The following is a 22,452-nucleotide window of genomic DNA, read 5'->3' as shown; positions in this document are numbered from 1 at the left end:
AGTGGCTAAGTGAGGGGGTGCGAGCGAGTCAGAGCGCTATATCTCTCCCGGGGAAGGCCTCCCGGGTCATGGAGGCCTTGCCAACCCGCTGTCTCCCGGGCAAAGGAGATACACCCAATAAAATGGAGCTACGATCACGAAGAGTAATAAGAATGCGATCACCCGAGGAGGGTCCCCGAACTGGAGCTGGTCCTGGAACGGGCGTAAGAGCGAGCGGCCAGCGGCTGGAGGGCGAGGTGCAAGAGCGGGCCACCAGCCGGGTTCAACCCGAAGAGCTACCGCCACACGGAAACAGCAGCCATCAACATCACCCAAGAAACGCTGCGCCTACGAGACGTGTTGCGACTGCCAGACGACAGTCGTCCACACTTGTGGGTACCACTAGGCACCGGATCATGTGGACACACGAAATGAATGAATTCGTGATCCGCGCCTATTACATCTGCACTGCTTTGGAGACGGACATGAGCGGTCGCCCTCGAATACTAACAATGTTCGAGGAAGCGTATCCAGAGTTCGTCGGGAGGCTTGATCAGAACGCGATGAACGCGAGGCGTAGAGCGATAGTACGCAACAACATGCTCTCCCAAACGCAAATCGACGAGATCAAGCAGCAGGTGCAGAGAGAAATAAGCTCCAGGAACAACAGAGCAAGCGATGTGTCGAGACGAAGTTCAGTACGGCTGAGCAATTAATTCGCGAGTGGGGCACGCGAATCAGCACCAGTGGAGGCCACAGTACTACAACCCCCTGAGCCGGAAGACCCACAGCCAGATCAACAACTACTACGCGATCTGGTCTTCCACTACGACGAGGCGATCTCACAGTTCCGCGACACAGACCCATTGTCGCGCCCCAGGATCCCGAAGTTGCAGCATTCCCGCAGGCTGACAAGTGCAGTAAAGCTCATGAACGAGCACGTTCTTCCGCTGCACTTGGTTGATGCTGAGAACATGGAGGAGCTGCAACTGAAAGTTTACTGTGCTGCTGTGGCGACCGCCAAAAGTTTAGGATACCGTATTAGGCCAAGAGGCGGACTGCTCCAACATCTCCGTGAAAGGCGTGAGCCTCCATGGCGAAGGAGATTGGAGCAACGGATCCAAAACAAGCGCGCCGCAATTGGAAGACTGATGGCGTACAAAAGAGGCAGCAGATCGGTGAAATTATGTCGCCAAGTTGCTGTGATCGTGCGGCCTACTGAACTTCGCCAGCTGGGAGCTCACCAGCTGACGGAAAAACTCGACACACTGGTACAGCAATTGAGCGTCCTAACTAAACGGCTGAAACGTTACTCTGACTCTGCAAAGCGCCAGGAACAAAATCGGATGTTCAGAGATAACGAAAAAGCGTTCTACGACCACATTAGCGACGAGAAGCCCGACTACCGCGAAGGTTTGCCAGATAATAGCGATGTGACGAACTTCTGGGCTGGTATTTGGGAGACCCCAGTACAACATCGCGACGGGCAAATGTGGTTAAGACGGGAGGAGGAGAGTTGTGGTGAAATTGGAGAGATGCCAGCTATCATCGTCGAAGAGAACGATGTCCGCGAAGCCTCGCGGTACCTGAGGAACTGGGCAGCACCGGGCCCCGATGGTGTTCAGAACTTCTGGCACAAGAAGCTGACCGTCGCACATCAAAAGATAGCTGAGTGCTTCAACAAGGTGCTACGTGACCCACACAACCTCCCTGAATTCGCCACCCGTGGCGTCACATTCCTCCTCCCGAAAGACAGCAACACATTGAACCCATCAAAGTACAGACCGATAACGTGCCTATCGAGTCTGTACAAGATATTAAGCAGCATCATAACCGCCAAAGTTTCTGCCCACTGCGAACAACACCATATCATCGCAGAAGAGCAGAAAGGATGCAGAAAAATACGCATGGCTGCAAAGACCAGGACATCATCGACGCAACCATAGTCGGCCAGGCGGTTTATAATCAGCGGAACCTAAGCATGGCCTATATCGATTACAGGAAGGCTTATGACTCCATACCTCACTCGTTTCTCGTCCGGGTATTGGAGCTCTACAAAATTGATCCCGTCGTCGTTAGGTTCCTGCAGCATGCGATGAGGCAGTGGAGCACGTCTCTGCACCTTAGTGAAGGGGAAAATGTGTTGCAGTCTAGAACGCTGCAGATAAAGAGGGGGATATTCCAAGGCGACTCTTTCAGCCCGCTTTGGTTTTGTCTGGCACTGAACCCCCTCAGTAGGACGCTCAATAGAAACGGTCATGGCTATAAAATAAGGTATGGCGACGGCGCCCACGAAGAAGTGACCCATACCTTTTACATGGACGATCTCAAGGTCTACGCTGATTCACGTCAGCGTCTAGGTGTAGCTATCCGGGTTGTCGAAGACATAAGCAGGGACATCTGTATGGAGTTCGGCCTCGACAAGTGTCGCTGTGTCCACCTGCTGAAAGGACAACTTACCGAATCCGGAGGTTACGAGGTCTATGACGGCGAGTTTATAAGAGACATGGTTCGTGGCGAATCCTATAAATATCTTGGATTCCGACAGCTCACCGGGATTCGCCACTCCGACATCAAGACGGAGCTGCGAGACAAGTTCTTGAGTCGAGTGAACTGTGTCCTGAGGACTTTCCTCAACGCGGGGAACAAGGTACGCGCGATCAACACATTCGCGGTTCCCCTGCTGACCTTCAGTTTTGGTGTAGTCAAATGGAGCAAAACTGACCTAGAGGACCTTGAGAGGAGGATGAGGAAAGCATTCAAAGAGGCCGGAATGCACCATCCTCAATCGGCACTGGAGAGAGTTTCACTGCCACGCAAAGAAGGGGGACTTGGAATAGTCGACATATCTGCACTGTGTGTTGCCCAGGTACGACAACTGCGCGAGTACTTCGCAGAACGCGCCAACCAAAACGCGCTATACCGAGCTGTCTGCGCCGCCGACAGAGGATACAGCGCTCTGCACTTGGCGCAAGCGGAGTACCAACTCAACTGCAATCTGATTGCAGCTTGGAAGCAGAAGGCAGTGCATGGTGCCCACCCCCATCAACTGGATCGGCCACACGTCGACAAGGCCGCATCTAATCTGTGGCTAACGCGTGGTGAACTCTCTTCAGTAGTAGAAGCCGACATGATAGCCATCCAGGACAGGATAATGCCGACGAGAAACTGCAGGCGGTACGTCTGGCATCAAGACGTTGATGACATTTGCCGGATGTGCCATCAACCAGGTGAAAACATAGAGCACATTATGGGAGGCTGTCCCGTTTTGGCCAACGCAGCCTACACCGAGCGCCACAACAACGTGGCCCGTATTGTTCATCGACAACTGGCGCTCCAAGGTGCTCTACTGGAAGACAACGTACCAAACTACCGGTACCTGCCTGCACCTGTCCTGGAAAATGACCGTTTCAAGCTGTACTGGGATCGCACTGTTCTGACCGACCTCTCGATCCACCACAACCGCCCAGATATAATGGTTTACGACAAGAGCGACCGCAAAGTCACCAGCATCGATGTCGCTATTCCACTGAACCAGAATCTGGAGGAGACCCACGGTCGCAAAATCTGCAAGTACCGACCATTGGCCGTGGAACTCAAGGAACTGTGGGGGCTAAGGGAGGTCCCAAGAATTGTTCCAGTCGTTCTCTCTGGAACTGGAATTGTCCCGAAGACACTTCTGGAAGCGCTAAAGGTGTTGAATATGGAGAAGGAATTGGCCGGCATCCAAAAGTCGGTCATCCTTAGCACCTGCGCGATTGTCCGACAATTTCTCGGTCAGGACTGAAACAGCACGAGCATGCAGATACGTGCATTCCGCAGAGCCTAGTCTCCCTTTGGCATTCAGAAGCCCGGGGGCAGGTGAAAATTCTGGCTAGGTTCGCCTAGTTAAGAAGTGAGATAAGAAGGGATGATTTTGTAGAATTTCATTCTCATCCAGTTCATCCACTACTGTCGCATGTGAAAATACAAAAATGGCGTATTCTAGCTATGACAAAACAAACAACCCCTGCGGCCCTTTCACGATCAGTCAGCTGTATGGCACCCGCCATGTTTTTGGTGCCAACATCTCAAACGTCAAAAGTACTTGTTTTCTTCGAAACAGCAATCCGCGTTGACGGCGGTGAGCTTCATTTACTAGTTTTGGGGAGCGTCAAAGAATAGCTGATTTTCAGTTGGAATGAACGTTTTCAAAATATAAAATTATGAATGAAAATATCAGCTTTTCTATATCAAATTAGTATTCTATTCAAATTTAAAACATTTTTGTTTGCAGGTGGGTAAAAAGTCTCATAAGAGAATTGTTTATGGAGACATTTATTTTATAATTTTATAATAAAAAAAAAACAGTAACAATGTTGGAATTGTATAGCCACATGGTTGAATGAAAGTCAGAAATACGTGTTTCAAGTAAATAACATGATGTGAACATTTTTATTCAAGTTTTAAAATTTAAAACCCGGCTTCGTGTCTTCTAATCTGATAGAGATTACACTAACGAGTTTGGGACCCAAATCATGGCCCTAATTTGAAGTCGCCACCAGACGTCGACACCTTGCCACTGTCATCGCGAATTACCAATTTACCACCATCTGACATATCGTGATGTCGATGATGAACTTTTTCAGCAGAGTGACAGTGAGATGGGCGGTGGTGGTAGATAGAGTGAGATAGCGACAATAGTGCCATATGGCTGCGATCAGTAGCATCGACATTATCAGTAATGGCAATACTAGCAAAACATACTCCATTCGGCATCATTATTATTCTTCAACCCTACACGATCATTTTTATTGCTTCGAGGAATGCAGCAACTCTAGCCTTCATAGTCGTAAGAGAAATATACACATTTTCGAAATGAAAACTATCAATGAAAATCAATTTTATTGTATCAAATAAACATCCACATCAATAATTTGAAAGGTTTTCTGCAAACAATGAAAAAATCTAGAACGAAAGTTGTTCCTAATAATGGTTTCTAATTATGATTTCAACTATTTGATCTGTTAATATAATGTCTTTCGGTGATGGATGAAGAAGATTTAAAACAATATGTAATGAGCATTCTAAAACCATTTTAAAATTCTATTCATTAGTCTATTCACAATTTAAAACTGTATTTTTCAATAGTAATCTCAATAGCTTATGCTTGATTCATTACCATTTAATACCTTCGTAGATGTCGACACCGTATCTCACCCGTATGCTTCACCCATTCATTTGGGCAAAATATGTCGACACTGCACCGTCGCTATCGCGAATTACCATTTTAAGCTTCGTGCTCCATCGTTGCATCGAAAATAATAACGGGTTTTCAGGTAGAAGAAACAAACTTTTAAAATCAAAAAGTATAAATGAAAATCTTTTTTTTTTCGCATCAAATATTCTAATTCTGGTGGTAATTTTATTTTATACTATTGAGTTTTAGTAGGGATTTCAGAAAAATTATAGAAAATTGATTACGCTATGTGTTTTAAGCATTCAAGTAACAGCAAATAATAACTTTCATTCAAATTTTAAGAATTTTAAATTGCTTTGGGCTCACTAATCTGATAGAGAGTAAATTGGCTCACAAACATAGTTTTTGACACAAGGGCCCTGATTCTCGAATACACTTCACGGTGGAAACGAAATAAACGGCACGCCATTGAACTACGTTTTACGAGTTAGTGAAGTGTCGAAGATAAAGATGAGTTTTCAGGCAGAATGAGCACTTTACAAATAAAAAATCATTAATGAAAATTAACTTCTTCGTATCCAACTGGTGTTCAATATGAGTGGAAAACTTTGTTTTCTTCATGTGGTATAATAATCTCATACAAAAACTTAATCTGAAGATAATTTGATATTATAATGATAAGTTTAGTGGGAAACTAATCTCGTATCCAGATGTGGACACCGTACCGTTGTCATCGCGAATACGTTTCATTCCGTTTCCACCGTGAAGTGTATTCGTAGTGTATTCGAGAATCAGGCCCAAGATGTCGCATAGTATCCCAGACACCTCGAATGATAGTGTCCCTGCTCTATTACAGTAATGATCAGCGAGATCAGAAAATCCGGATTTGCATCATTATTGCCCCTCATATCAATTTTGTCAACCTTACACGATCATTGTTATTGTCATTCTGTTGAAGTAATGTCATTATTATTTATCGTGTAAGGGACCCTTAGGCTAGGCGCAAATTGAGAAGCGTATAGCGCTCGTAAGCGAACGCGAGACTACCAACACGACTCATACGTGCCACAAACGTAGCGTGGTGGAGCGCATATTGAGTCGCAGTTTGGTGTAAATGACATGCCACTCGCATACAATGACTGATTAACACAGAGTTGCGCGATATATTTATTTACTAACACAATCACCCGACCAGTACAGCCATACAGTGTCAAACCCACGGCGCTATATGATTGTTCACCAACACAACTACCACAACCGGCATGACCAGCACGAGAAACTGTGGTTCAGCCACAGCGTCGCGCGAGTCGTGTCTCACGAGCGGTTCACCATCTCGCGTCATCTGGCCAATTTGCGCCGTTCTATCTGTTTTCATTAGCCACAAAAACAGGCGCTATATCGCGCCAAGTTACTCGCGCTATATGCGTTTCAATTTGCGCCTTGCCTTAACACAATCAGGGGTTAGACATCAATTGAATATAGGCTACCCAAAATCAAAATCAATATGGCGTCATTTGTTTATCAACATATCATTGACTAGGATTGAAATCGAAAAATGCGCTGCTTTATTCTAACTGCATGAGCGATTTTCATATTTCGGTTTCACATGGAGGTGTTCACATTTAACATGGAGTTTAAAGTTAGCCACTATTCGACTATATAACCGGACTGAGTTGTAAACAACAGTAATTGATTGAACCAAAATGTCAGTGAACCGCAGCAATATTGGGTACACTGGCGATATGAGGGATTTGACGTTTTAGTCGTACCCCTGAACACAATATCGCATGTGAAAGCGATGATTACCTCCTGTTGTATACACGTTACATCCGAGCACCCCTTCCCTAATGAGTAATCGTCGAATCAATCGACATACCCCTATGTAAATAGCGTGTGCTTAGTGATGTCTAAATTTTTCATTTATTCGATTATCAATTAATCGTTGGGACATTTTTCAATATTCGATTCATTTGAATAAGGGGCTGTCCACATACCACGTGGACAACTTTAGGGGGGGGTAGGGGGTAAGAAAATGTCCACTCTTGTCCACGGAGAGGTGGGAGGGGGTATAGACTGAGTCCACGTGGACAGGAAGAATTTTCTCTCCGTATTTATCAATAAACGGATTGAGAAGCCTGAGAGTGCTGCCCAGTCAAACGTTCATACAGTGACTCAAATCCGTAGTCGTACCCCACCATGCAGATTTATTTTCCCTTCTTTTGAAAATCGCAAACAAGCTTTCGGAACATTCTATTTAGATAAAATCATAGTGTCATATGGGAATTAAAAGGTTTGCTATCTGTTTTCAGAATAATAGTTTTTATTTCTCTAAAAATGGCGAATGTGTGTGCTAATGCATGAAAATTGACTCAAACTCATAATCGCACGCTGGTTGAAATCTCAAGTCAATTTCGAAGGGGTTGGCCAATTTCCGAATTCCATCATTAGTATGGTATCCCTTGTTCATTGCAGTCATTTTTAGCTGTCGTTAGCCATATCTACGAGTTTTTTATGTATTCGGAAGGAATATTCATCAATTTTTCATCAAGTGGTTTTTAAAATTGTTATTTTTAGAAATTTAATGGTTTCTAAATTTCCTACACAGATAACTTCCTCAGTTTTTTACTGGGATTGATTTCGGAAGATTGTGGAGGAATATCAATAACTTTTGAGCAATTGTAATGTAACCATGTGCGAACTTCATATGTCTTGAGCTCTGGGCCATTGTCTTGGCAAAACTTGATTCCTCGATTCCATCACATTTTTGTTGACAATTTGATTCATATTTTCCTTCAGGATGTTCACGTAAACATTCTAATCCAATACACCATTGATGATAATCAAATTGCTCATACATACACCCTCATAACATCCCTCCACCACTACCATGTTTAAATGTTGCTTTCAGATTTATTCACGTTTAATTCATCGTTGGCCTCCTTCATACGAAACGAAAACCATCGGAGCCAAAAATATCAAATTAGGACCCATATATGGAAATAACATCTTACCAGTAAGACATTGATGTGTTCCATGCTGTTTGGAATAATCAAATTGGAGTTACTGATTTTTTTTTGCTGAGAAACGGTTTGTCCCTCTGTGCGCGGGCATTCAAGCTGCCCTTCCTAGGTACATTACAAACTTTTTGTTTGCTCAATTTGGTTTTTTGGTGTAATGGATCAAAATGTTTACTTGACCATCCTGAAGGGAAATATGAAGCCAAGTGTCAACAAAATGTGATGGAATAGTGGATTCAAGTTATGCCAAGAGCTCAAGACATATAAAGTTCGTACATGGTTACATTACAATTGCTCAAAAGTTATTGATATTCCTCCACAATCTTCCGACATCAATCTCAGTGAAAAACTGAGGAAGTTATCTGTGTAGAAAATTTTGAAACCATTAAATTTCTAAAAGTAACGTTTTTAAAAACCGCTCGATGTAAAATTGATGAATATTCCTTCCAATTCAGAAAAAAACTCGTAGATTCAGCTAAAGACAGCTAAAAATAGTTGCAATGAACAAGGAATACCACACTAATGATGGAATTCGGAAATTGGCCAACCCTTTCGAAATCGATTTGAGATTTCAACCAGCGTACGATTATGAGTTTGAGTCAATTTTCATACATTAGCACAGACATTCGCCATTTTTAGAGAAATAAAAACCATTATTATGAACACAGATAGCAAACCTTTTAACTCCCATATGACACTATGATTTTATCTAAACAGAATGTTCCGAAAGTTTGTTTTCGATTTTCAAAAGAAGGGAAAAGAGATCTGCATGGTGGGGTACGATTACGGATTTGAGTCACTGTATATTTTCTCTCATATCATGGATCTTCTTCAGTGAAATCTGTATTATTAAAATATCTCGCGTAAATTGTGAATGACCAACTATTTCCTATGATTGAACTTTTATAGTTACGGGGTATGCATAGCCCTTATAGCCAAAACTATAAAAATTAAACGATTCCATAATGGTTGAGATTCCATGATATGCGTAAATGATTTTTATCAAATATAATTTTCTATACGTTTTGTTATTTCTCGAGAACAATATATGATAATAACGTCTGTATAGTTTTTCATACAGAATTGCGTGTAAAATCATTTTTCCAAAGTATTTTCATTAATTTCTAGGAATAAATATTTACATTTGCAGGAGATTGTCTATGCATCACTAGTCGTCAACTTAAAACAATTGAGCCAGTGTTCTGATAAATTATAGAATATTTCAGGAGGTGATAGAGGATCATATTTAATGAAAAAATCCTACGCATGTAGTCAATTCTCAACTAGGACATTGTTGAATTTTTGTTAAGTCTATTTTTATTTCTTGAACTGGCTCTAATTTAGAAAGTACGCTCCTTGGAATAATTATACTGTTCATTTGAAAGATAAGAAAATTTTGCATAAAATGCAATTGTAAAACTTTCAAATTAATAGAACCCAGGATCAACTTTTAAATGTAAGGAACCAACTTCAAATTTTGTGTATTTAATTAATTTTACAAAAATGCATGATAAACTGGATTGTTTCTATCAGCCAAATTGAAGCTCTCCAACCACTCTACAGTTCCTTCCTTGACACCACACTATAATCCTTCTTGTTATCTTCCACTAATTTAAATGTGTTCACAACATAATTTTATGCAAATTTTTCTCAAATGAAAGCATCGTGCGCACTTTTTGAATTTTCAGTTCAATCATTTTAAGGCAAAAAACCGGTCTCAAGGAAAAGTTCAATAATTCTTTCGTAGTTAAGATTTGATCATCAGCGTGGAAGATTTTTTATGATCCCCTATCTCTTCAAATTTTTCGGATCAGCTACCTAATAACCTATATATAATAATATTATTTTAAACAGATATAATAGTTTTCGATATTTTATTCAATTTATGAGGAAGTTTTCTCAATAGTTTGAACATTTATAAAAAAAATAATAGAAGGTTAATGAGTTTCTCAAAAAAAAAGTTTCAATCGGGCAACAGGCTTCAGGGCCATTTTTGGAAAAAAATGAACAAAATTTCAATAAAATGGGGAGGATCGGGGCAGCGGAGGATTAATTTGGCGTTGAATTGCTCTCCGGTAAACTGTGACGTTTTAATAAGGATTTAAGTGGAGGAAAACTAAAGAGCAATACTAATAACTTATCGTGCAAGATTAGTAAAAAATTATTGAGTCGTGAGTTTTCTGATGTTTTTTTCCACGAGCATTTTGGAAGCTATCTAGACACTCAATGCAGGATGGTCAATAAGCAGTTGAAAAATAAAAAATTACAGGAGGTTGTGTCCAAGATACGACCGCATTGTTGACGTAGAACTACGCTGTTATTTTATATAAGTCGCTTGTTTATATCTTCGGATATCATTCTATAACGCTTTGGCGCACAATCTTAACGTCTTCGCCATAACGTCAGTTTAATGCATTGATGCATCCTCAAAGGCACCAACGAAGCCCTTATGATGACGGAAAACAAACAATGTTAACTGCTTGAAAAAAGACTGAATTATGCCACACAGCTTGTGCACTCGTGGCCGAGTGGTTAGCGTCCCACACTATCATGCCGGGTGTTCGGGTTCGATTCCCGTTCTGGTTGGGAGATTTTTCGTCAAAGAAAATTCTTCCGGCTTGCACTGTGGTCACGCGTATTCTAGAGCTTGCCACTCTAGAGTACATTCAAGGCGTGTTATTCGGCATAGAAATCTCAACCAAGTATTAATGAACGACGCTAGTTAATGAATACGTTGAGACGGCAAAAGTTCCACAGGGAACGTTAACGCCATTCAAGAAGAAGAAGAAGCTTGTACCCTGCTGTAACACCCTTCGATGCGAATTCGCTGATGAGTTTGTCAAGAGCGACCGCCTTCACCACCAGTGGGGAGAGCTTGATTTGGTTGCTGCCTGGGTAACGGCGTTTACATGTTCGACCGACGCGCCGAAATCGCCTACTTCGCTGTTGTTCGATGCGGTGTCACACTCGCGAAGGCTCGTTCAGTGCGAGCGCTTTTCACTGCACCAACATAGCGTGCATCATTAGATGACGCTTACCTCGAAATTTTATTGCCCCTGGCAATACGTTCGTTTTTTGCGCTCGAGCCTGCCTTCCTCTTCTTTTTGTGTCCAATTTATGACGCGGAAAGAAAAACACACGATACGAATAACGCCAAAAACGAACTGATAAAACCACACGACGATATCCAAGTTGGATTACCACTGGTGGGGTCCAATCTTAGATTGAAGCGCAGCGAAAGTGAACTGTATTACTCAACAGTCCGATGCCGAATGAAAGTTAGCCCTTTTTTTTGACGTAGGACTACGTCTTTCATTTCTATACCGGGGTGTAAAATCAAAGTTTCGAAAACGAAAGCGTTACGCCGGAGACCGAGATTTTGAGCGTTAATAGCTCCTAAACAACTGAACGAAATGGTATAATAAACACTTCATCCGAAAGATAAAATGTCTACGCGTTCTATACTTGTTACTTTTTGATCCAAAAACTTGTTTCAATAGTCTTAAAATTGCTTTCAAAACAGGCTATTGAAATCACCAATCGGTATATAAGCGAGCGCCGCTCGGAAATCCACTCAGTTCTAATTGAACAGCGATTGGAGCTTGTTGTCGCTGTTGTGGTGAAGCTCTTCGTTTATAATGAAAGCGCGGATAAACGGTGTCACCAAGAGCCTGTTTGTGCACCTTAGGCCAGACATGAATCCATCAGGAGGAGAGTGATGCCACAAACGGTTCCCCGGGAAGATCTCGAAGCAGCCGCTACACACACACACACACACACACACAGATACACGCGCGGAATTCTTTCCGTTTGGATGCTATTCAGCATCGAGAAAGATCCGGAAAATAATCTGCCAGTTCCTGTGGGAATTTAAAATTACATTCATGTGAAAGAGTTTATTTGAATGTTTGCTATCCATGTAACACTGTGACCAAATACATTTGGTTTTGTGATTTTTTAATCAATCGCAATTAACAGGATAGCTTCTGAAGATTATTCTTCCCCATCAGTAGGATATTTTCGTATCCAATATTGGATGCATAAAACCTTGTACCTCCAACGTAACGCTCTCATTTTCGAAGTCCCCCAAATATTCATTTATTCATTCATTCAGAATGGATTCAGATTCAACTTCAAACAAAGGATCACTGAATCAACGGTAGTCCTACGTCACCATTGCGGTTATACCATAGATATAACCCACTTTCTGTTTTTTTTTCACTTAAATTCTTTTTATTTCTTAATTTGGTTTACATTATAATAAAGTACTACATATCAAGTGATCAACCTAGGGTTCTACATCTTTAAGTTGTGAAAGTTAGCCTCAGCTAGATCCACTGTTTATACTCTAAGCAAAAATTCCCCTTCATTCTTCTACTTTTTCTTTGTTCACGAAGACTTGAAATCCTACGACTTCCCCTCCGTTGGTCGTCGATAAGTTGCTCGTTACTGACTGCTCTGTTCGGGAAAGCACACAAATGGACAGAACAAATGTATGGGAAAATGAAAACGCTAAAAGTTTTCATGATTTTTAACCATTTACATACCAGGGAATTCTAATGTATAGCATATTAAACAAATCTTACGGAATTTCCGATTCGTTTAGTATGCAAATCGCCAAAATCCTTTCGCGGCAAAATTAGTTATTAACGTTAACTTTATTTCATAAAAACGTGACCTATTTTCTGATTTGGCACCCTTAATGAAAGACATAGTTCTACGTCAAAAAATATATATAGATATTGAAAATATTTTTAATAAGGTATTAGTACCCTTTGAAATAATTGCGGAAAAGGTTTCTATTGCGCTGATGACTAAAAGTGAATTGATTGTGTGAATGAACCGACATTTCCTGTGGCGAAATGTCGAAAATGTTTTGAGTGATCTTTGAAACGCTGTAACTCTGTTATAAAATAATGCATTCGTCAAATTTTAAATCTATTTAATTTTATTCGATTGGCTTTGCTCAAGTTCAATCCTTGAAATTTTGTAATTTATTTTCGGATGCGGATTGCTCAACTGGATATTGTGCGTTTCCGTGTTGACAAACCAGATAGCAGATAGCCTTTAAGGTGAAGGTGGAAGCTAGCCACAAATGGCTGCCACAATGGCGCTCATTTCTTTCATCTCCCTCCCTCACCCTTCGCCCGAAAATCAATAATTTTGCGAAACAGTGTGGAGAAAATTATCATTTTCGCACACTTCCCATGAAGTAATATCAGCCAAACTCTAATCGATTACTCACAAGATATTAAATTTTCATCTGCTGTCGCACTGTATAGTGAACAACGTCGGAAAACTCGAGCAAGTGCTCTGAAAGTTAAATTTTCATTTTTCAATCTTCGACAATGGTTTTGTTTGTATTGGTGAAAGCATCGTTATTTTTTCGACACTGATGCCAGACAACATCATCGAAACATCTATCAAAACCACTCAATAAAATGTTATTCCTGAGTCATAGCGTTTCATATCATGAAAATCAATAGAATAAAATTGTGTATATATCAATACAATCATTATTTTTACGTTTAATGGGTCTATAATGTAAGTTTTAGCAACTTTAACATTGGGTAAGAAAATTGTATTGCAGAGCTCGGAACACTGCCACGGCTGCCTATGCTTTCAAAAACAATAAACGGAAAAGTACTACATTCAATCAAAATGTCTCGGCCAACGAAGAGAAGAGTTAAGGCTCTCCAACGTGAATATGTGAAAACAATACGACCAACGAAGGAAAATATGAAGGAATTATCAGCATGCGGAAGAACTTGTTAATATCAAAAGAGGCCCAATTCGCATGTGTTATAAATTTGCTCATGTTACGCTCGCGTATAATCAGTATTGTCAGTGTCAATGAAGCGCCACACAGTCTGATAAGTGAATTGATCTATTTACATGTGCTTCGCTATTCTCTCACAAACACTATTACCCCATTTTTACACGTGGGTTTACCTATACTACTACAATGGCTAGCTTCCACCTTCACCTTAAGATAATAGAAAAACAAAGTATTATAAGTATTTTAATTAGAGGCGAGTGAACTGCAAAGTTTGAAGCCTTTTAAAAACAAAGAACAAAGAACATACAAGTATTTCAAAATTAAACTCATATGGAATATTTGCTTTGTTTTACTACTCATTTTTCTGTAATAAAACACTACCCTTAGAAAAATCCTCGGTCGAAAACTACTAAATACATTTGGTAATGCAAAATTAGTAGAATGTACAAATTTGTTGTACATATTGTCAACAAACCCGCATCCCTACCAGAGATTAGTATATTTTACTCGATAACATTAGTAAGCTTGGATATTGTCATATCTGAAAATTGGTGAGAAAAGCGCGTATTAACCATTTTCATTGTTCCCATAAGGCAATACGGAGGTATAATAAGAATATAATTCTGATACGTGCATTTTCGGCGAGAAAATGTAGCCGATATTGGGCTTCCGAATCATGGTTCTGCTTGACATATGTGTTTATTAGTACGGTCAAAAATGACTATAGATTGGTAGTATTTACCAAAAAATTCGTTATATTTACTAAATATTTCTCTCATTATAATGAGCCACGGCAAACGTGGCAGGGTTCAGCAAGTAAAATTTGAAACAAAATAAACTTAAATGGAATTAAAATTTCATTCATGCGCAATTCAGTTATTTCCCGAATTATTCTAATAAAATCAACAAAAATGTCCACGTGGACAACAGGGGGAGGGATATGAAAATGTCCACGCTTGTCCACGGAGGGGGAGGGGGGAGTTTAAAATCGTGCTTTTTCTGTCCACGTGGTATGTGGACAGCCCCTAATTGTCTTTCAATATTCGATTAATCGAACGAATGTTTATTTCTTGAAATAATCACGTATCACGTTGTCATTCTGGTCGCGTGGTCCATAGGGTTGTCGATGTTAGATGGTGAAAAATGATAAAAAATGTTGGATAAAAAATGGGTGGGTTATATCTATGATATAACCGCAAGGTTCACGTGGGACTACCTTAGCTTAGCAATCACTTGTTTGTATTGATTCAATTAAATTAAATTTATTTGCTTTGTAAGTAAAAAGAAAGAACATGTAAGGTCAATTCATGCATTGTGATAGATTACGTTCTTCGTTACAAGTTAATTAAATGACAGTCCTTTTATGTTTGGTATGATGCCTAGGACAAAATATGTGAACAGAAGAATAATCAAAAGATTATTTTATTTTAATTTTCCCTCTGAAGTTTGCATCTATCAAGTGTACGTACTTCTCGACCGCGAATTTGCTTCAAACCTGAAAGTTCATTCGCTTCTAGTGTCTGCACGATTTTTGCAGGTTCCTAAGATTAGACGACCGTGTTAGGGAAACATATTGTAGTCTGCACATAGGCAAGCGAGTACAAAAGTACTTGCAGTTTGCATTTATTTGCAAAGCCGATTTCCCTAGAAACCTTGGATTTGAAATCTGTGTTAGGCAAACACATTTCAGTCGAAACAAAAATGCTGCCGACTTGCATGTATTTTGCAATGCCGATTTCCCCAGAAACACATTTCAGTCGGAAAAGAAATGCCCCCGACTTGCATGAATTTGCAGTGCCAATTTCCTTCAGGCACCTTGGTTTTGAAAACTCTGTTAGGGAACACATTTCGGTGGAACCAAAAACTCCCCCTACTTTCATGTGTTTGCGATGCCGATTTCTCCGAGTGTTTGCGATGCCGATTTCTCCAACGCTGCTTGGTTTTGAAGTCCGTGTTAGGGAACACATTTCGGTGAAAACAAAAGTCCCCTTACTTTCATGTATTTGCAATGTCGATTTCCCCAAGGCTGCTTAGTTTTGATGGCTGTGTTGGAGAAACCGTAAATCGGGCCAATCGAAACGAGACAGTTAAGGCGTTTAGATAACGCATAACATTTTACAGTTATTCAATTGTTTATCTAATGAAAAATAACATTTTATTAATTGCAAAAAACGCGTAGAAATATTCCCTATTAATTGATGCAAACATCTTTCCGATCCAGTCAGAAATGTTCGAGTTATAAGCATTCGAAATCTTTCATATTTTCCTTTATGTTCTGTGTTTAGGTTTCCATTTTACCACCCATATATTCCGGTTAGACGTAGTCCCACGTCAAAAAAATTATATAGTCTAATTCTTAGCCTAAAAATGCATTAATCTTTAGAAAGATTCCTTCTTTCATTAAATGCGATTACAGTGACAATTATTCGATGTATTCATATTTTGATTTCAAAGTATTCGATACAAAATTAATCGATTATAATTTCAGATATTCGATTATTTGAATTAATCGAACGATTAACCGACGTCTCTACGTGTGCTCTCATTCAATAAAGTATATTTCCCAAGTACAGTTCGTTCTATCGTTTAACCTAAAATTTAAAGTGTAAACTCGCGTGTTTTATTTCACCGGTTGTTTCCGCCAGTACTTCTTGCTATGCCGAACTTCACTTTTAGACGGAGAAAAAGTTAACCGGACAGCGTATAGAATTTCCTTCTTCCGAATTTAAATTTGCAGAAGTCCGTCAGACTACACTCTACGATGGTTTATTAACGAATGATGCTCTGTACAATACGTGCCCTATTTATATGATACACGCTCTAGTGAATTCTATTGTGGGTGGTATATTTGCTCAGGTTGTTCTAGAATGTTCGATATACACAATAGACCTTATATTATAGCAATAGAATTTTTCTGTCCCTGTCTTATACCTTTCTAGAAAAGTCAGTTTGTTCTCTGGTGAATTGTTATTGTTTGGATATCACCTTTTAAGGTAAGTTGATTGTTTGCAATAATACCTTTGATTTCCAATTTACTTTTCAGGTAATTGTGTTCCATTTGGAGCTCTTGGACAATAACTGAGGTAAGTAACAATTCATTTAAATAACTAATCCTTATTGTTTTTTTCAGATGAGCTGTGTTTTTGTGTTTAGTTTAGTGTTTTAAATTATAGTTCAAGTGTAATTATTTTGTAGAATGGAGTGAATAAAGTGTGAAAGAATAAATTGTGTTTTTATTCTTTTTTTTTTGAGTTCTTCCTTGGCTCTCGCCGAAACACCGTGATCAATCCGAAACTGGTTCCCTGGTCCGCTGAATGTGATTCGGCGACTAATTTTTAGCCAAGACACCCACATATTAACACACCCGAAAGACTCATGCTTTCGGTTTTTTTTTTGAGTTTTTCTTTTTGAATTTTTTTTTACCCAAATAGCAAAGTCTTTCGGTGGAGGTTTTTTTGGTCTTGCAACCACAAAAACCCGGCAAGCGACTTGACTTGAACTGCGCTCGGGCTGTTAAAGGTGAAATTTCTGAAATTTCAGAAGCTGCCAAAATGTCAATTGGGCCCTTGTGATTTGAAAAAAATAGCATTTAGTCCCCTAAAATGAAAATTTTTATTAGTTCGATTATTTTTGCCTTGAATAACAATACATCCTCTATGTAGTGGATTATTGAGCTTGAGCTTGAGCTTGGGTAGACTGTACACTTCGTAGTTGCTCTTCGTGATTGATCTGAACCAGCGAAATTGCACAAAGAACACACTGAATGACGCTTGGGACTAGCAAATTATTCTAAATGTGCAAGTTTCGGTGATTTGAGCTTTAAATAGTCAATAAAGACGCCGGCCACGTCCTTACAGTCACCAGGAGAATGGAAGGAATGTTAGTATAAAAAATTGAATAGTTCGCTCATGAATGTTTGAATATAAGATCGATGTAAGTACAAGAGAAATTGGCATGACTAGCGAGATTATTAACTTCGTTAATAATTACGCAGTTCCGAGGCTGAAGAATTCCGGGCTGGACATTGGCCGTGGAAGAGGCAAAAGCGGACTAGATTTTACATGATGGTTTCAATGGGTACTGGCTGTGATAATCCGAAAAACAACAGCATTCAACACTATCAATTGCTCAAAAACCGATAGCTATTTATTCTTCATGTAGTAATCAAACACACTCGAACTGTCATTCCCACTACACATTAAATCTGGGATACCACACTGGCGTGATTTACGGAAGAAGGATCAGTATTTTTCAACCAGGAATTTTGGTGGAGGCTCGTGTATGGTTTGGGCGGAATTCTGTGCAACCGGAAAGCTCACGATAGCTTTCACATCATTCAAGGATTACATACATGTTCTGGAATCATATCGTCACAAAAAATTTATATTCCAGCTACTATTCATACTGGCAAGGAAACTAAACAATGGATTATGGACCCGAAACTTAATTTTTTGGACTGGTGGGCTCGCTCTCCAGACTTGAATCCTGTTGACCAGTGTCTCCGGGGACCCGAATCTGGCGGAAATGTCACGGAGAATGCGAATTGTCGCTGCAGAAGTGATGTCTTTTGTTCTGACCACCTCCGGCCATTTGGTGTAGGCGTCCACTAGGATCAGAAAGTACCACCCATCCATAGGACCGGCGTAGTCGAGATGAAGTCGTTGCCAGGGTTTCTCCGGGACTGGCCACGACTCGAGGTTGGTTTTACGATCCGTTTTCGCCACACTCGAACATTCGTTGCACGTTTGCACCAGCCTTTCGATGTCCTTATCGATATGGGGCCAGTAGACGTACTGTCGAGCAAGGGACCGCATACGCTCGATACCGGGATAACCTTTGTGCAGCTCCACGAGAACCTTCTTTCGGAGAACGGATGGTAACACCAAACGTTCGCCGTACATCAAGCAGCCAGCGGTGATGGAGAAGGACTCGCGACGCTGGAAGAACTCTTGAATGTGCGGATCTGTGATGCTTGTTTTCTTGGTAGGCCACGTGGTGTTGACGTGCTTGATCACCTGTTGCAGGGTTTCATCTATGCGGGTTTTGGCTTGAACGGTCTTGAATGAAACTGGTAGGGCTTCCAGGGATTGTTTCATGATGCTGCGGATGGTGCTCTCGAACTCGATGTTGGCTATAACATAGTCCTCTTCCGGACGAACATGGCGATTGATAAGGCGGGACAGGATGTCCGCGTGTCCGAAAGCATCTGTCGACACGTAGTGTATGTCGAAATCGTAGAGAAGCAGTGTCAACGCCCATCTCTGGAGCCGGTTGGCGGTGTACGTGGGGATGCCCTTTTTCGACCCGAATATGGCGAGTAAAGGCTTGTGGTCGGTCTCGAGCACGAAACGCCGTTCGAATATCATCCGGTGGAATTTGGTCACGGCAAATATTAAAGCCAAGCCCTCCTTTTTGATCTGGCTGTAATTACTCTCCGCTGCTGTCAAACTGCGCGAAGCGTGGCAAATGGCTTTCACGGTGCCATCCGGAAATTTGTGTGCGATCCGGGCACCCAGACCAACGGAGGAAGCATCTGCCGACACAACTAATTCAAGTTTCGGGTTGTAGTGCGTCAACAGAAGCGGTGACTGACGAATTTCTCGAAAACGGTCGAACGACTTCTGGCAAGCTGGTGACCATTCGAACTTTTCTCCTGCCTTCAGCAACTGATCCATGGGATGTCGAAGGGAGCGCATCTCTGGAACGTACTTGCCATAGTAGTTTACTGCGCCAAGGTATGCGCGCAACGCGGTGACGTCGTGCGAAGCTGGAATGTTGACAATCGGAGCAATCCTGTCCGGATCTGGACGAATTCCATCGCCATCGAGGATCTGTCCGAGATATTTCATTGTTGCCGCATGTGAAAGCTGCATTTCTCTATGCGGACAGTGAAGCCGAATGCTTGCAGTCGTTGCAACACAAGAAAAAGGTTGCGCCGATGTTCCTCTTCCGTTCGACCTCCCACTACGATGTCATCCAAATAACCTACGGTACACGGTAAACCAGCGAGCATCGTGTCCATCAGCTGTTGGAATGCGCCTGGGGCAGATTTGATGCCGGGCGACAAGCGGGTGAATTGAAAGAGGCCTTTGTGGGTGTTTATGGTGAGCAGCGGTTGACTCTCCGGATCGACCTCGACCTGTAAGTAGGCATCAGAAAGGTCGATGTGGCTAAACACCCGACATCCGGACATTTTGGCGAATATATCTTCGGGTAGCGGTAGAGGGTACTGATTCGGCTCGAGTACGGTGTTCAAGCCAGTCGAAAAATCAGCACAAATCCGGACGGTGCCATTGGGTTTCCGGACCACTACGATTGGTGCTGCCCATTCAGCGAAATCCACCTTCTTCAAAATGCCCAGATTCTCTAAGCGACAAATCTCGTCCTCTACCACACCTTCCATGCAGTACGCTACCGGACGCTTCGGCTTGAAAACTGGTTTCGGATCGCCTTTCAGGACCAGCTTGACGGGAGCCTTCTTGCAGAGGCCCATCTCGTTAGTGAAACCTTCGGGGAACTGAGCTTGGAGGGTAGCCAGCGACTGATTTGGTTGAGCGCTGACCTGGTTGCAGAACGATGTGATTGGCTGGTTCCACAACCCAAACAAATCCATCCAGTCAATTCCTAGAATGTCGAGACTGACGTTAGGAGCGGCGACGAAACACTTACCCCCTTTTGTGACTCCATTGAGGGAAATGTTACACCACATCTCGGCAACAAGATCGAGTGGCTCTCCGGAAGCTGTTCGCGCGGTACAAACCGTTGGTTTCGTGTGGGGACGACCGAGTTTGATCCACGATCGGTGCGAAATTATCGAAATATCGGACCCTGTGTCCAATTGAAAGCGAAGGGGTACGTTGTTGACCTGAAGCTTGAAGAATTTCCGACCCTGGATGATGTTTCGGATCGTCACCGTCTTTGTCGATGGTTGCTTCTTCTTCTTCCTAGGTGTCGTGTTTCAGGTTGATGAGGCTGTTACACTTATCCACGACTTGCTGTAGCGTCAGATTGACGTTCTCGTTCAGCTTGTTGATGAGATGCATTCTAACTTCGGCATCTTGATTTGACTTCAGACCACAGACGTAAATAAGGCATTTGAACTGCTCTTCAGTTAATTCCGGAAGTTTGGAATCAACACATGCCTTGTTCACCTTGCACGAGTATGCCAGGTATGAGCTGGAGACAGTTGAATCGTCGGCAGAAGATGGAAACTGTCGCTCCGAATAGTGACTTTAACCTATCGACGGTCTCTGTGAACGTAAATTCACGAGCGAGCCTCGGCAGAATGAAGCTATTGTAGCGCTCGTGGTCGGGTGGGCTAAGCTTTCGCAGGAGCAATCGCACTTTCGCTGCGTCATCGAGCTTCCGGGCATCCTTGTCAAAAAGGTCGACATACCTGGAAAACCATGCGTCGAACGTGTGTCCATTGTCTTTGTCATACACGAACTCCGCCATGTTGCTCGAAAGCGAGTCCAGCACCCTTTCGTCGTAGGAAAGATTGCGGATGGCAAGCTGCGTGGCGCTTTGTTGCTGGAGAATTTGCGTCATTAGCAGCTGCTGGTTGGAAAGAATTTGCAGTTCCTGGATGTTTGGTGGTTGCTGCTGCTGCGGCTGCTGCTGCTGTAGATGATGGGCATTGTTCTCTTGACCACGTTTTTCGCGAGTACTTTTTCCGGACTATCACGCACGATTTCTCCTCGAAAACTTCCACCTCCTCGTCGCCAACTGTTGTGTTTCGGCGTTGGAGTGAAACGCGTAATTCACAAACAACAAATTAAAAGAAGTTTATTAAACATTGATAACGAATAAAACTATGTGTACCTGGTGCTATTGCAAACTCGTGACTAACAATGAAGAAGATGACGGTTGTCTTGCCGCCGACCCATCCGTCGTGGCATCTGTCAAACCTGACTACTGTCAGTTGACGAGCCGTTGTGGTATAATCGGTGGGGGGGCTACCCAACACTTATCAATTTTGAAATGGTCTTATAGCAATTGGACAACTGAAATAAGCATATTTTAGCACAATAATAAATAAACAAACAACTCTTTTGAACGAAATTGACGTTAAATAGACTTTATTCTACGCATTCAACAATGTATGAATGTATCTTGCTGAAATTCTAACAGTTTGTGTTGCAACGAACTTCAATCAGAGTGGTTTTATAGAAGTTGGACAGAGTGTATATATGATGCTAAAGCTGACACCAATACCAATACACAGGAAGCACATGGTGCGCACCTACACAACGATGAAAAGTTGTATTCGAACTTATTGAACACCCTGTACAACTGATTGACACATGGTTCAATATGTCTGCATATGCCATAGAGCCATATCGCCATGGTTAATAGCATATGGTCCGCTCTGGTTGCACACTATGAGGAGTTTTCGTTGATCAATCATAATAATTTCAATTCGTTATTCCTGCTGTATGCGCGCAGAAATACAAACATCACTTTTGTGATTCTGAGCTCTAATGTAGGTGTCGCATGAG

The 22,452-nt window shown here is 41.7% G+C and overlaps 2 protein-coding genes across 2 annotated transcripts; both read right to left on the bottom strand.

Moving 5' to 3' along the window:
• Positions 1-16,774: 16,774 nt before the first annotated feature.
• Positions 16,775-19,650, bottom strand: LOC129774512 (uncharacterized protein K02A2.6-like). Its single transcript, XM_055778263.1, has 2 exons — positions 18,532-19,650; positions 16,775-16,816 (listed from the first exon to the last, which is right to left on the bottom strand). The coding sequence occupies exons 1-2, from the start codon at positions 19,648-19,650 to the stop codon at positions 16,775-16,777; spliced, it is 1,161 nt and encodes a 386-aa protein (XP_055634238.1).
• A 138-nt stretch (positions 19,651-19,788) lies between these two features.
• On the bottom strand, positions 19,789-22,187 carry LOC129774511 (uncharacterized protein K02A2.6-like). The gene is made up of 4 exons (XM_055778262.1): positions 22,169-22,187; positions 21,192-21,597; positions 20,951-21,130; positions 19,789-20,898 (listed from the first exon to the last, which is right to left on the bottom strand). Exons 1-4 carry the CDS (start codon positions 22,185-22,187, stop codon positions 19,800-19,802), a joined length of 1,704 nt encoding a protein of 567 aa, XP_055634237.1. The 3' UTR covers positions 19,789-19,799.
• Between the last annotated feature and the right edge of the window lie 265 nt (positions 22,188-22,452).

The sequence above is a fragment of the Toxorhynchites rutilus genome, chromosome 3, assembly GCF_029784135.1.
Source record: "Toxorhynchites rutilus septentrionalis strain SRP chromosome 3, ASM2978413v1, whole genome shotgun sequence".
Classification (NCBI taxonomy): domain Eukaryota; kingdom Metazoa; phylum Arthropoda; class Insecta; order Diptera; family Culicidae; genus Toxorhynchites; species Toxorhynchites rutilus.
The sequence above is the reverse complement of the archived record's forward strand: the minus strand, read 5'-3'. Positions and strand labels throughout refer to the sequence as shown.